Raw genomic sequence first — 14,013 nt, 5'->3', positions numbered from 1 at the left:
GTCACCAAAGTGTATCTCTCAGCAGCATGGTATCTTTTTCCAGACTCCTGGGGTTTGTTCTTTCACTGCAGTGGCTCCTGGTTTGACCACTGATGAGCTACAGATTAACACTGCTCGTGAGAAAATACATTCCGTAGCATTACCTTGTATTGTGTAGAAAACTGCTGTACATTGGCCAGTAACAGGCCACGTAATGGCCCTGTGATAACACACCTGGTTACTGAAACAAATCTAGAGTTTTCCATGTTTCCACATCAGACCCTAAGCATGAGGGAGCGCTGCTTATGATTCCTACAGCATGTAAAGCACTCAGCATGTAGCTGGTGCTTCCAATGCCCACAGCTTGGGGAATATACACTATATTAAACTGTTAGTTACAGGCAAGAGAAGGCAGAAGGCGGCAAAAGCTGAGTTGAGGCACACCAGTCACTCCTTCAGGTGGAAGCTGCAATACATGGGCTGGCTCTCTGGTGTCAGAAACTGACGGTCAGTCGATGTAAAAGCTCTACGCAGATTAGTCGGGAGCGACGCTGGGCACAGCCCGTGGGTTATCACAGCAACCGGCACCCAGTAACTCAAAAACCCGACTGTGGTTAACTGGAACAGCAGAAAACCTTACCATTGAGCGCAAAGCATAAAGCTGGGCTGCCAGCCTCAGTGCCTCCCTCCCACAGCGACACTGCAATGCAAACCCCACTGTGCTGTGGTCTGGCTCAGCAGCAATGGCTTTTGCTGCGTTTACCTCTCGCTCTCCAAGCAAGCTGGGGACCGGCAAAGGGGAGCACATGCAATGAGCAAACATGCAACGGTACGATGGAGGCACAGCAGCAATGGGTGACAATGAACTGGGATGCACTGGAGGGCCTTTCATGCGGCCAGGAGACTCGGCAACACACAGATTAATTGTCAAAAAAGCACCACCTTTTTAGGTTTCACTCCACGCTGCATGAAGAGGGAATAAAAGGGTACAAAGTTAGAGCTCACATCATATCAACGGCGGTGATGAGAAGTGATCTGCTTTCTCTTCAGACATCACAAGTTTCAGAGCTAGCTATTCATGGAAGAGAACGTTTCTTAAAAAGTCATTGTGCTGCAAAAACATGTACCATCAGAAAGAAAAATACATTCAGGTGAATTTAAATAAATATAAGAAGGCTTAACAGAGGAAAGCAGACAACAGGGCTTGGTTTCAACCCACTGATTTACTAGCTTTGCTCCAGTGTCACTGATCCACCTTCCACTCCTCCAGCACAGAATCTTTTGAGCTGCCAGGACATATTCAAAGGAAAAGAAATTAATTTAACGGTAGCCATCGGCACTGGCAAAGAAAAATTAACCAATGTGCTCAGCTGACTGAAACCTGGAATCCCTGGTGCTTTGGGCAGCAATTTGTTCTAGTGTAGGTGGGCTATGGGGCAATGCTAGCAGAGCAGGAGAACCCAGGCCAAGCTGGTGGCACCTCTACACCTTCCTGCAAATCCTTTGTCATTTTTGTAATCCACGGGATTCCCTGGCTGCGCAGGGCAAAGCATCCCCAAGGAGCCCGTTCTGACTTTCCTTGTTTTTCTCAGATACCTTTCTCAAAAGATGCAAACACAGAACCAACCAGTCACGCCACAAAGGCCCCCAGCTCAGCACACTGCCCTCATGAGCAGAGGAGGGAATCGGAGCAAACAATACATGAGCCAAGAGCAGCTGGGGAAGGGCCAGCAAAAGGAGAGGCGCTCCCATTTCTGTGGGATCTGCACCCAGAACGCAGCAGCCTCCAGAAAGCCATGCTCCTCACAGGGGGCTGCCGCTGCAGAGCTGGCCTTCAGGAGTCCTGGTGTGCAGGGAAATTGGGTGGGTTTGGTTGATCTTCTAGTTTCGGAGAACATGACGCAGTACCACAGAAAACATAGCTTTTGCAGCAGTGTTAAGTATGCATTCAGCATGGAAAACACCCAAAACACTGCACTGCAGAGATTTTACTCTCAGAAGATAGCAGTGCTTCCTTAGACAAACTGTGACCGCGGTCATCATGTAGTCAAGCCAACACACACATGGATTAGGCAAAAAAGGATCGAGGACCACAGCCAACTGCAGCACTCCCCTGCAGCCCCTGTGGGGTCTGAGGACCTGGGCTGGTTTCCGAGGGGCAGGAGATGACGCTCCTTGGGGAGGGACAGGCTGCTGCCACATTGCCATGAGGTTCTCCGCTCCTGACTGCTCAGGCTCCGCTAACACCAGTCTGCATATGGCAAGGCTCACCCACATGGGACAGGGGTACCTCATGCTAACCTGCCCAGACTGCAAAGCACTTCAGCATCACCTTCAGCAAACAACCTCAGCACCCTTTAATAAGTCTAGACAGAAGTGATGCTGGAGAATGCTTGCCCTAGAGCTCAGGCTTTGCACAAGGTAAAGTTCTATCCCGGGTGTTCATTTGCCTGCTGTCACTGCAGCCTCTCTGGAAGGAGCAGGCACTCTGCCTCTCAGAAGCACCAGCAGTGCCTCCTCAAGGGACAGCAGCTGCTTTTGTACCCTCCTGCAGCTGCTGCCAGGGTGGCTTGAAGCCAGACTCTTCAGTGTTTGATCAGACCTGCGTGCAGGAAACCGGGATGCTTGGTGGTGGCAGCATGCAGAGGACTGCAGGACTGACCCCAGCCCACGCCGCGCATCTAACACCTGACAGCCAGCCTGCGAGCTGCCTGCTCAACAGAGCCACAACACCTCTTTGGGGTGAAATACTGGGCAAGTGGCTCAAAGTGCTTTTCCAGCACTTCATTTCCACATTTCTGCATAGCAGCTGCAGCAGCTGGCAGGAGGAGCTGTGTAATCAAGGCAGGCAAACAGCACTGCCCGAATTCGCCTGCTTCTAATGCGCAAGGCAGAAGACAAATCTGCGTATGCCCATCACAGTGGCATCACGAAGGTTACCTTTGGGAGCTAGTCACTCCACAGACAGTATCTGAAAGGTGGCAGGAGAGCAATTTTGATTCCTAGTGTTTTCTGTAACGACAAACCTGCCCAAACACCCCAAAACACAGCAGGCAGTAGCACTTCCAGCCCAGAACAGCTCGGAGCTCCATCCACCAACATGTTTCGCTTCCAACAGTGGCCAGCACCAAATTCCCAACCTCTTACGCAGAAAAAAAAAAAAAAAAATTGTGATGCCAGCAGACAGAAGGTACTGTTAGGTATTTAATCTGGGGTTTCTCAAACCTTCTGTGTGCAAACCATTTTAGACCATCTCCTTTCCTTCAGCCTTCTGAGAATGTGAGCAGCATACAGAATTTAAAAGAACAACTACATTTTGTTACTACTACTACATTTAAACTACATTTAAAAGAACAATTACGTTTTGGCATCCTGATTTCATGAACACTAAGATTTTTTTCACTTCATAAATATTATATTTGTCTTTCAGTACAAATTTTTTCTTCCAACGCTTCATGATTCCCTTTCACAGCCTTTGTTTTGAGGAAGGGTAGTCTGGTCTGACCTCCTTTGCAAGGCACGCTGTTCAGTTTCACCTAGCAACTTGCATACTAACTCCAGTGCATAATGAAACCCGGAGACTAGACATTATGCATCACAGGCAGAGAACACAAGGGGAAAAGATGCCACCAGTGCTAGAGGCCCTGCGACAGAGAACGCCGATCAGGCAAGACATGCCGGTAGGTAAGTCATGCCCCACACAGCAGAAAAAGGCAATTACTGCAAAATCCTCCAAATCCCTTTAATATGAGGTGGGGGGCTTCTTCTCCCCCCTCTACTCCGGCAGTGAGCTTGACAAGGCACAACTTCCTGGACATTTGAGCCCAATTAACCCTTGGAGCACCTCAAAGTGCTGGTCCATCACCTGTTTCCAGCTGTGGCCAGATCCCAACCAGGACCCAGCCCATGGCTCTTGCATCAAGGTGGGGAAAAGTCTTCCCACTCCTGGTAATCATTTGAAACTTCAGTGTGTGAGACTGGGCTCACAAGCTGCCCTAACACAGAACTGCAGGTGTCGCGCACAAGAGGCCAGTGTGGAGAAGCCCCTTATCTCCAGATAAGCTATTTACTTTTTCACGGCTGCCTACGTGCAAGATGAACCAGCCTGCCCCTAAGAAGCATCCAGCTTCCATCCCGAAGCACACACAAACCAAACTCACTGTGTCGCCCTGCACCACCACAGATTCCTCAGTACCCATGCACACGCATGGCCATTTTTGTGGTTTTAACCTTAAGCATCTATTTAATTGTGCTTGTCTGGGTGTCAAAAGTATCTGAAGATAGGTACCTGCTCCAATTTTCTGTTCCTTAGGAAACACCCATCACGTCTGGATACAACACGTACCCATTTATGCCTCAAGGGCCACTGAGGTTCCTGGATAAAGATACTCAGAAGTACACACTTTTTCTTTGTAAGTCAAACGTGTAAGCCAGAGAAAGCTAATTTCAAATATCCCAAGGAGTATGCTTTTCCTGCAGGATGTAAGGGTGGTTATGTAAAGGAACACTGCCAAGAGGCATGCAGGGCGTGAATGCTGCAATATTGATTGAACTTAGATAAAAACGTGTAATACAGGAAATTGTGCTGGGGTTTTATTTCTCAGTAACTTACTGATTTCTGGTCATTAGCTGAAAATTACTTTTCATACGGCCTTGTTTCCCATGGGTTTCAGAAGAAATTACTCTACTAGGGGCATTTTATTATAGAGCACTGAACTGAAAAGGGCTAACTAAGAGACAGGCTGGCGAAACTCTGTCCTTTCTCTGTGTTTTGTGTATGTGCATGTCTCCATGTGCTCCTCCCGCAGGGTTGAAAAATGGAGCTTTTAGAGAGGCGATAAAAGTTAATGAGAAGTCAGTAAGAGTGGCATGTGCAAGTCTGACTCTTCCACTAATCACACTCTGCAGAGTTTATTTCGGCAGCCTGCAGTCATGGGCTCAGCACTCACCAGTTTGCTGGCTTTGGCAGCATCCAGGGAATCTGTAAAGAGAAAACAGAAACAGAACCATGAGCTTTGGCCCAAAGGATGCCTCTGGTCTGACCCATATACTAAGAGTCTCTGCAGTTCAGCAAACATCGAGGCGTAGTGAAAGGACCATTTATGCACATTCTGAGGGAAGTGGGAGCAAAGCAGAGACCAGGATAAACCAGGAGACGGTGGTACAATGGGGCATGGCTTCGGAGGAACAGGGACTCTCTTATTAGACCCGCTGGCACAGTTGGAGAAAGCCAAACATTCAGACACACACATCAGAACTAGGTCAGGCTACGCTGCTTTCCTTGTGTTAAATTACTGTGATTCAGAGAACCCTGAGTCACCTTCAGAGCACACTATCGGAAATGCATGCGCAGTCCATATGACCACATCTAATCGGCTGGATTCCAAATGAGAATCTGATTGAGTATTGACAGAAATATGGGTCCAAGACCATTTACTTCACACAGCATAATAAAAGGTTTCAAACCCTGCCCATATGTGGTCAGGAATCTGAACACACACGAGACAGATGTACAAAAGACCACTCAGAAACACTCCCAAACCAAGCGGCTGCAGCTCTGCTCTCCACCTCAGCCCAGGAAACCACCTGTGTCCCCTCCGCAAGCGGGGCATCCACAGCTCCAAACCCACAGCCCTGGCAGGTCTCGAGCTCAGCAGAGCAGTCCTCCCCACTTCTCAGAAAGCAAACCTGCTGCAGCACCAGCAGCCAGCAGGAACATTGGCTGAAAATTCAGCCCCAGGGTTCTAAATCCATGGTGTGCCGGCTGTTCAGAATTGCTCCCACATCGTCATCATCCCGACAGGGCTGATGGAGCACACCATGATGGAGCCTGGCCATCGTGGGAGGATGCTGGGTGTCAGCACCAGCCTAAACCCCAGTGCTCCAACAAGCCTGCCCTCCCCAAATCCAGGATTCCTCCCTTGTCTCTGAATTATCGGTGTGCACAGCTGGACAGCACAGCAAGCACCACACATGTGACTGTGGAGGAATCAGACTGCATGATCTTGGCTTACGTGCATCAGAGATGCACGTAGCCACTGCAGGTTTGGTTAAATTACACCCTTTGCTCCATTTCTGGATGGTCTACGAGCAGCTCACAGCCCCTGGGGGCTGCTTGCCCCGCTCCTCTCCCAGTTGCAGTTCCACCAGGGTTTAGTATTTCCAGCTGTGGCACTGATCACCCCAACAGTAAACGCTGCAGAAGTGTCTCATAAATAAAAAAAAGGAGCCACCTCTACTGTGTATCTCACACCTCTGCTAGCCTGGGAGAGGAAGGCACGGGATCTATGGGAAGAGCAATCTCTGCATTACCCACCGCAGTCAGACTGCAGCAGCCAGAGCTGCCGTTTCCATGGAAACTCCTGGCAAGCAGCCACATCCCAGCGCCTGCATCCCTACCAAGGAGCATCATCACAGCCAACACCCAACCTGTATGCCTGGGCTCCCTCTCCTCCCGCCTTGGGACCCCAAGGGGACCAGCTCCCCGGGACGTGCTCCTGCTGCCCATCCTGTGCCCATCCAGTGCTGCTCTGGCACAGCGCCTTCGCTCAGCACTTCAACCAACAACTGACTGGAACTTGTGTGTGCATCCCGCCCTGCAGGCAGTGCCCCCTCCCACGACACAAATATCACTTCACGGTACTCAAGGCCAGCTGCGCTGCTGCCTGCAGCAGTGGAAAAAACTGGTGACACCCATCCTGCAATCCCCGAACCCGAGCTGAACGCCCCCCGTTTCCCCTCGTGCATGGTGTTTGTGTGCTCCTGTCCTGCAACGGGAACTGGGCAGCACGAGGCAGAGGAAGCAGTGATGATGCTGCACCCCAGGAGGGGTACCTGAATCGCCTGTGCTTTATTCACTTCTCTATTTGAGCGGAAGAACCAGCAGCTGGGGAACAGGGGCCAGAGCATCACTGCAGAAGTTCAGTGAACACTGCTGGGCAGTGACAACAAACCTCAGCATGTGCCAAGCAAGGAGAGACAGTGCTGAAAATATCCCAGCGGTGTGCTGTGAGTAAGCAGCCATACACATCCAGATGCCACAGTCACAGCTGGTCAGCCCAGATAAAGGTTTTAGAAGAACCAGAGACAACTCTGCAGTAGACACCAGAGATTAGAGCCTTGGAAAGACTTTCAGATAACAAGATGGGGGGGACACATAGACACACAGATGTAGTGAAATTAAAAAGCAGTGACATTTGCTGAAGAGCCGCGCTAAACCTGGAGGTTTGGTTTGTTGCTTTTTCCAAGGTTACCCTGTCTCCGTGTGGTTCATGTATTTCAATCCTCTACATCCCTGTCTGCCTGCCCAAAGAAGCATCAGCTGCTATTGAACTCTCAGGATGTTAAGGGAGGGTCTAAAGAGCACTTGCCTTTTCTCCCTAGCTCCTAATGACTGAGGGATCCAGAGAAAAACGACAGCAGACTCCCAGTGCTGGGAGGCTCATGGCTTTTGCACAGGTTCAGCACTCAAAGGGGCGATGTCCACTGTCACGGTCAGAAAGCTCAGACCCACAGCAGCATCAGAGAAAAAGTGCTTGCGCAGCTCCACACAAGCTCCTTATGCTAAAGGAGTACAGAATTGTAACAAGGAGAACGAAATTTTCAGCTGGAAAGTCTGAACTGAGAAAGAGCGAAAAGATCGTACAAACATGAAGGAGTATTTTCATTGACTATTAATATCAAGTACATACAAAGAACAGGCTGGAGTTGCACAGGAAAGTTGGCCTTTCTTGCACTCTGGAAAAAAAACCACTCGGGCTAGTATACCAAGCAGAAAAGTCTCCTTTTCTTTCTTTTGCATTAACTCTCCACCCCTAAATTAAAACTGGCTCATTTTAAATGTTCCTCTGTCCAGCTGCACATGCTAATTTTAAGATCCAAAGCAGGGACGAATTACAGCTGCTGGGCTGTACCAAACCCAAGCTCTCCACAGAGGCAGGGAGCTGCTGGAGCCCGGACCTCCCCGCAGGAGAAGGTGCAGGCATAATGCCAAGAGACATGAATTCCAATTCAAATTTCCATTCCACTCATGGGATGGACAAAAATTAATGTCTCATGGGAACACCCCACTTCTGGGGCTAATCATCACCCCCTTCCAATGCCTTCGGGCACATTTTATGTAGCTGAAGGGTAGATTTCATTTTGGCTAGTAAAGGGAAATTTTAGTTTCTACTGGCCGGGAGAGGGGAAAAAACAACAAAAAAACCCCAATCCTTTTCTGAACTGCTAAGCGTGAGTTCATCAAGCGCTTCACAAGAAATCACCAGCTTGGCACACATGGCCAACAGACCGTCCAGGACAGGAAGCTATCTGAACTTTTTCCACAAGCTCCTAGGATCCCAAAGCGTACCACTAAATAATTACTCAACAAAAACAGACCTCAGAGGGAAGCAAGCCTGTCAAAGCGCCAAAGTGAGCTACTGCAGAGCTGTCTGGCAATGAGAAAAGCAGAAGGAAGGCTGACCAGCGAGTGGAAAGCATTCGCTGCCAAAGAAGTGGGAATGAGGCACAGCCTTGAGGGTCTAGGAACCTGTATGCTGCAATCTCACAGCGTCAGAGCGGCTCAAGCCTTCCTTCCATGTGTCCACCCCTCCCAGAAGGATTTCCTACCTGCTTTCCCACCAGACAGGCTGTCACAGTAAGGACAGAACTGCCTGGTGCTTCCCTCTGTGATCCCCAGACTACACAGGACTGTGCAGAGAGGGGGTGAGCTGGGAGGGTGAGCTTGCACCTGAACCAGGGGCATAGCCCTGGCATACATGCTATCACCCCTCAGCAGCTGGTGCCCACCTCCCCAGTATGCACACCCCGATGCCTATGGGGCAGTGGAACCTCGTCTGGTCCAGACCAAGGGAGAGACGAGGTTTCCGGACAAAACAGACCAGCCGTACCTCTTTTGGGGACTTTCAAGGCAGCAGATTCTGGTGTTTCTGGGGATGTTGTATCAGCTCCATCTTCAAAGATCTGGATCTGGAAAAATTGTAACAACTATTATTACAATTTAAAAAAAAAACCCAAACTCACACACATAAAACCAGAGTGTGATTAGAAAACAGGTCCATTTTGGCAGCAGATTTAAACAGACCAGACTGCATTTTTTTGGCACAGATTTTTCATTTAGTCATTGAAGCTCAGCTGTGCTACCATCCTCCTTCCACAGGCTTCCTGAAAACAGCTACATATTCTTTATCACATAGGGAATAAAAAATTTCACAGTCAATAATAATAAACAAAGTCAAAACTTAAGATTCAACAGCCCTGAATGTCTCTAACAGCCCCGTGATCACTCTACACAGCAATCAGTTCATGAATCTTGGTCTGACAGTTATTTTAATTTACTGACACTTGACAGAAAGCTCTTTGGTTTTGGTTTGGGTTTTCATGCTGTCTTAGCAAAAGCTGATTTAAAACTCTTCTTTCAGTTCATAAGGAAAACTGCTGTTCTCTGAAACAGAGCAGCCTCAGTGACTGGGAACACCACACAGCCAGCAGAGGGGTTTGTTTTGAGGTTTTTTTCTAACACACAAGCTGCCCAGCTCCCTGGGGAACCCCAGGAGGCACAAACAGGAATACTCTCAGGTCTGAGCCCTGTTAAGCTATCTAAGGGTTGAAGGTTTAGGGCTTCTCTTTGTTAACTATTTTTTGGACACATTTTTGCTTAATAAATATAGAAAACAAGGCTGGAAAGGATTAGATCACTTCCTGAGAACCATCCCTTCACCTCAGAAGTTCAACACTACCCGAGTTGCTCCTGACAGGTATTTGCCCAATCCGTTCTGTGACAACCTTAAGCCTGGGAGTTCAGTTTAAAAATAAAAATAATCTGTAAACCTGTCAGTCACAGTTTCTATTCTGGGAAGATGCCCAAGGACCAGGAATGTATTCTTACATTAAAAGCAGCAAGGAGACTGAGCAAAATTACACCACAGAAACCACAACTGCACCAATGCTGAGAATACTCAAACCACGGCTTTAAAAGCAAGAAGGCAGGTACCCCTTGGATGCCAGCATCTGACACAGCCCAGCATACCCCATCTTTGGGGTGATTTGGCAACGCTCTGGTGTTCACGCCTCACTAGACACAGCAGCATGACAGAACCAGCCCCGAGGAGTGTGGAAGCGGGATCCCAGCAGATCTGTCACACCAGGTCACGCACAGGAGTTTATCCAAACCGAAGGTAGGATTTTGAGTGATCTTGGGGTTCCCCACCAAGTACGACTCAGGTAGCAACACTAGCCCTGCTGGGAGACACCTAACAACAAGGAGGAGGCAGGACCCAGAACAGGGCTTGCTTCTGGTTAGAGTGGAGAAGAGCAACAACGTAAGGATGTGCTGCAGCAGCAGGTTTAAACTGATGAGCTCCTCTGCCAAGCAGAGGCAGAAAAGCAGCTCCACTTGACGTCAGAATCAAGGATAATGTTTCCACACACCATAACAAAATATTCATGTTCAAAATTACCAGCCCAAATACAAGTCCCCGGCAGGCAAAACGTTAAGGCTGCCAAAAGTTAACGAGCAAACACTTGGGTCGGAAATGCCTGTCGGTGCTGACTGCTGCTCAAAGCAGGGCTCCATCCTTCTGCTAACTGGGAAACAAGCAGAGAGGGGAGGGTCAGGCACAGAGGCAACAGCCCCTCCACAGCCCACCCCCAGCATGGCACCCTGCGCAGAAACTGCCCCAGCTCAATCCCACAGCTCATGACAGCTCTGCCGGGCTCCAGCCCTGCCGAAGCCACCTTCCCTCCCCTCTGTCTGGCCGGGACACACAGGAGGCTGCTCAGGGGACAGCATGGCACAGCTACGGGACTGCAACTCTGCCAGCAGCCATTAACATCCCTGCAGCTACTGGACATAAGTCTCCACCACGAAACTGGCTAGTGACCCTCACCTAGAGACACCCACCCTGCTCCCCCATGAGATGCTGCTTCAAGTACAGCGGCAACACTGAGAAATGGTTCAGTGATTACTTCAGTTCCTTTGGCTCTCAAGCTCCCCTTAGCCCGGCAAGGCGCTGCTGGGGCGCACACCTCTGCTAAGCCGGCTGCAACCCACACCCCAGGGCAGGCACACTGCCTGGGCACCATCCTTCCCTGGGAGAGGAGCACTTTGCTGCACAGATAAAGCACAGTGCCAAACCCCTCTGTGGGGTCTACTTCGACAGTTGCATGAAATAGAAAAAAAAAACCCAACCAAAGATCTTTAACATTTCCCCAGCAGCACATTTTTAAAGCTGAAATGACACAGTAAATTAATTAAAAAACTAAGAACACTGCTAGGCTCTGTTGATCCTGGTATTGCTGGTGCCCATTTTTTGAGGTATATTTTTAAGTGGAGGGGAGAACAAAAAGCTACTTAATCCTGAAATTCTTCAAAACATTTTACAAGTGCTCAGCAAGATATGCTGTATTGATGCAGTTGATTTGCTTCATAAGCAATGACAAAAAAACTTTCATTTATGATTTTCTTCCCTCTCCTTGAGAAAGACGATTTATTAACGTTTAGCGGCCTGACACCGTGTGTAACCACAGGAAAGTCACCCACCATGCTAGGAAGACCCAAAAGTGAAATATGGAAGGGAGCAGCAGACAGATTTACAGCGGAGAGCACAAGCAGAGCATTAACTCCACTGAAAGGGAGTTTTTATCCCATTTTTATCTTAAAGTTGGTTCCTGAAAAATTAATGCCCAAACTCTAACGGCCACTGAAGGGATGGGCTGCCCACGCCCTGGGCAGCTTGCTCTGCCGCCTCCGCCGGTCTCAGCTCTGTTGCAGGCTGACATGTCGGCTCGCTCAGCCCTCGTGCTGCAAATCCTCTGGGAAGCCACTGGAGAGAAAGGCTGGAGAGCACAGCGCTGCGGCCCTGTGCCTGTTCGGCAGCTGCTGCACGAGGCAGGCGGAGGAACCGCTGAGATTTGCAAACCATGCTGGATATGCTTCTCAAAAATTGCGCTCCCCCAGATCCATCTTTCCACACATGTCACTGTCAGGGAGACGGTCAGTGCTACCAGCACTGGTGCACCTTCTCCACACACACACATGCCAGCAATTTGTTCTGTTGCAGGGGAGAGTGGGCAGAGACAAACTCCTTGCCATCACCATGGGAAAGCAGCTTATTTTTAAGCAAACTGTGTACTGCTCAGCAGGGAACATGCAGAACAAAGACCCCAACTGTTCCAAAACCGAAGTGAGAAAGGGGAAGCACAGCAAGAGGCAGCCGTCAGGCCCCAGCCCTCCCGCACGCAGCGCCCTCAGGCTGGCCCCTGCAACCCAGCCCATGGCTCCCAGGAGAGGACAGGACAGAGGACCTTTCAGCCTGACCCCCATGCACCGCATGGCAAAGCTAAACACAAGGACCTTTCCACCACCACCCTGCCATCGCTGGCAGACAAGATGGAAACTCCTCTAAAGGCATCAGGCAAGCACAGCAATGCTGACCTGGCACGCCAGCACCGTGGGACAGACGTGTGCCCCAGCAGGGGCCTGGAGCAGAGTCACTGCCCCCATACCCACCCCTGTCTGCCCGCACTGGAGTGTCACAACGCTGCCCTGTCTGCTGAGCTCCTCCCCTCCAGCTACCCCATCCGGGAGCAGCATGTCCTGGTCCTGCAGACCAAAACTTTTAATTGTAAACTGCTTATGTACTTTTCCAGCTGGCAGGTGAGGCTGAGCAACAGACCAAGGAAGGCACGTCCATGAGTCCCAGCAAAACAGCCAGCAGAGAGCATTCACTTCTCATCGGTGAGCCCTCACCACTCCCTCTGACCACGCATGACCTGAGGGCCCTTCTGACAGCCAGGACAGAGGATGCCAGGATCCACCCCAGGATTCCTGCTCCTAAACCCCCTTATATCATGTTCAGCTTCCCCCACACTTCCTCAGTTGCCCACTGCCAACCACCTGGAAGCAAGCCATCATGTCTGGCAGGGCAGTAGAAGGGTCTGTGGAAGTGGAAAGGAGCTCCCTGCTCTCTGCTGCTGAAGTGCTGCTGAGGTGCTGCAGGGTGGAACTTACACCAATTGTTTTGTGCCAGGGAAGGAGAAAAGGGAGCTGGATCTCTCTCACCGTGACACCGTGCCTGTAGCACACCGAGCTGCAGGACTCAAGAGTAGTGGCACTTTCCTGCACTTGTGCTGTTTGAAGATTACACCCAGGAAATTAAAATGGAAGAGTTGTTTGTACCTAAGTGAGCTCCTATCTACAGTACATGAATAGCGAAAGCTCAACAACTAAACCAGAGTCATGCATTTTATATACTTTAAGGCAAACATTATTCAATTAAAATTCTCTGACTTCCAGCTAAGCACACAGATATTGGCCCCCAACTTCATCTGCCACAGATGATGCAGCCAGTAAGTCTGAGACATTACTCTTCATTTTGGAAGCAAATTAAAACCATTCCGCATTCTCTGGAATTCACCAAACTTTTTTCACCCAATTAATCTGAAAATATTTCATGATAACCCCCATAAATTGAGATAATCAAGACACACAATGAAACATGTAGAGAAACTGTGTGTCTGACTGAACAAGTCCTAGCTCCGGCAGGAGCACAGCCTCCGGGTGAGGCTTCTGGTTGCATTTGGGATCATTCTGTTCCCTCACATGACAGAAGATGGAAAGTCCCAGAAACATCACTCACTCTGGGAGAAAAGGAAACTTATTTCATCTCTCCCCACCTGGGTGCAAAGGGCTGCCTTCCTCTATTTAACCAAGTAACCCGTGAGCCATGCAAGCCCAAGACAAGCCCAGCAAGCCGAGGCCACCGCAGAGGGAAGCGTACCTGTGACTGCCGCACAAAGATGCCATGGTTTTCTTCGCAAGTGAAGTATTTCCTGCCCTGCACAGTCCCATCGTTCTTGCCCTTTGCTTCATCCAGAATGACACCGACCCACTTTCCCGTGGCAAAGAGGGTGGCACCGACATAAGCCACGGTACCACGGTGCCCTTTCCCAATGACTTCGACCCTGGAGCCCACTTTCAGGGGCTTGCTGCTTGCCTCCACGCTCATCCTGGTGCCGGTGCTGGACGCCTGA

The 14,013-nt window shown here is 49.8% G+C and overlaps 1 protein-coding gene and 1 long non-coding RNA gene across 9 annotated transcripts in view; one reads left to right on the top strand and one right to left on the bottom strand.

Moving 5' to 3' along the window:
- The window catches only part of DCTN1 (dynactin subunit 1), an 84,589-nt gene that overhangs the window by 44,908 nt on the left and 25,668 nt on the right, over positions 1–14,013 (bottom strand). For 5 of the 8 annotated variants that reach the window (XM_055795341.1, XM_055795342.1, XM_055795348.1 and 2 more), the window contains 4 exons: positions 13,761–14,009; positions 8,871–8,949; positions 4,929–4,960; positions 922–942 (listed from right to left, as the gene is read on the bottom strand). In XM_055795341.1, coding sequence (XP_055651316.1) covers positions 922–942; positions 4,929–4,960; positions 8,871–8,949; positions 13,761–14,009 — 381 coding nt within the window. The remainder of the gene's footprint in view (positions 1–921; positions 943–4,928; positions 4,961–8,870; positions 8,950–13,760; positions 14,010–14,013) is intronic. The other 3 variants (XM_055795343.1, XM_055795345.1, XM_055795346.1) reach the window with 1 other exon arrangement.
- Positions 1–14,013, top strand: part of LOC114012756 (uncharacterized) — a 35,121-nt gene that overhangs the window by 8,371 nt on the left and 12,737 nt on the right. The gene's annotated exons all lie outside the window — the stretch shown is intronic.

This window comes from Falco peregrinus, chromosome 2, assembly GCF_023634155.1.
Source record: "Falco peregrinus isolate bFalPer1 chromosome 2, bFalPer1.pri, whole genome shotgun sequence".
Classification (NCBI taxonomy): Eukaryota; Metazoa; Chordata; class Aves; order Falconiformes; family Falconidae; genus Falco; species Falco peregrinus.
Note: the sequence above shows the minus strand (reverse complement) of the source record. Positions and strands in the feature narration are given on the sequence as shown.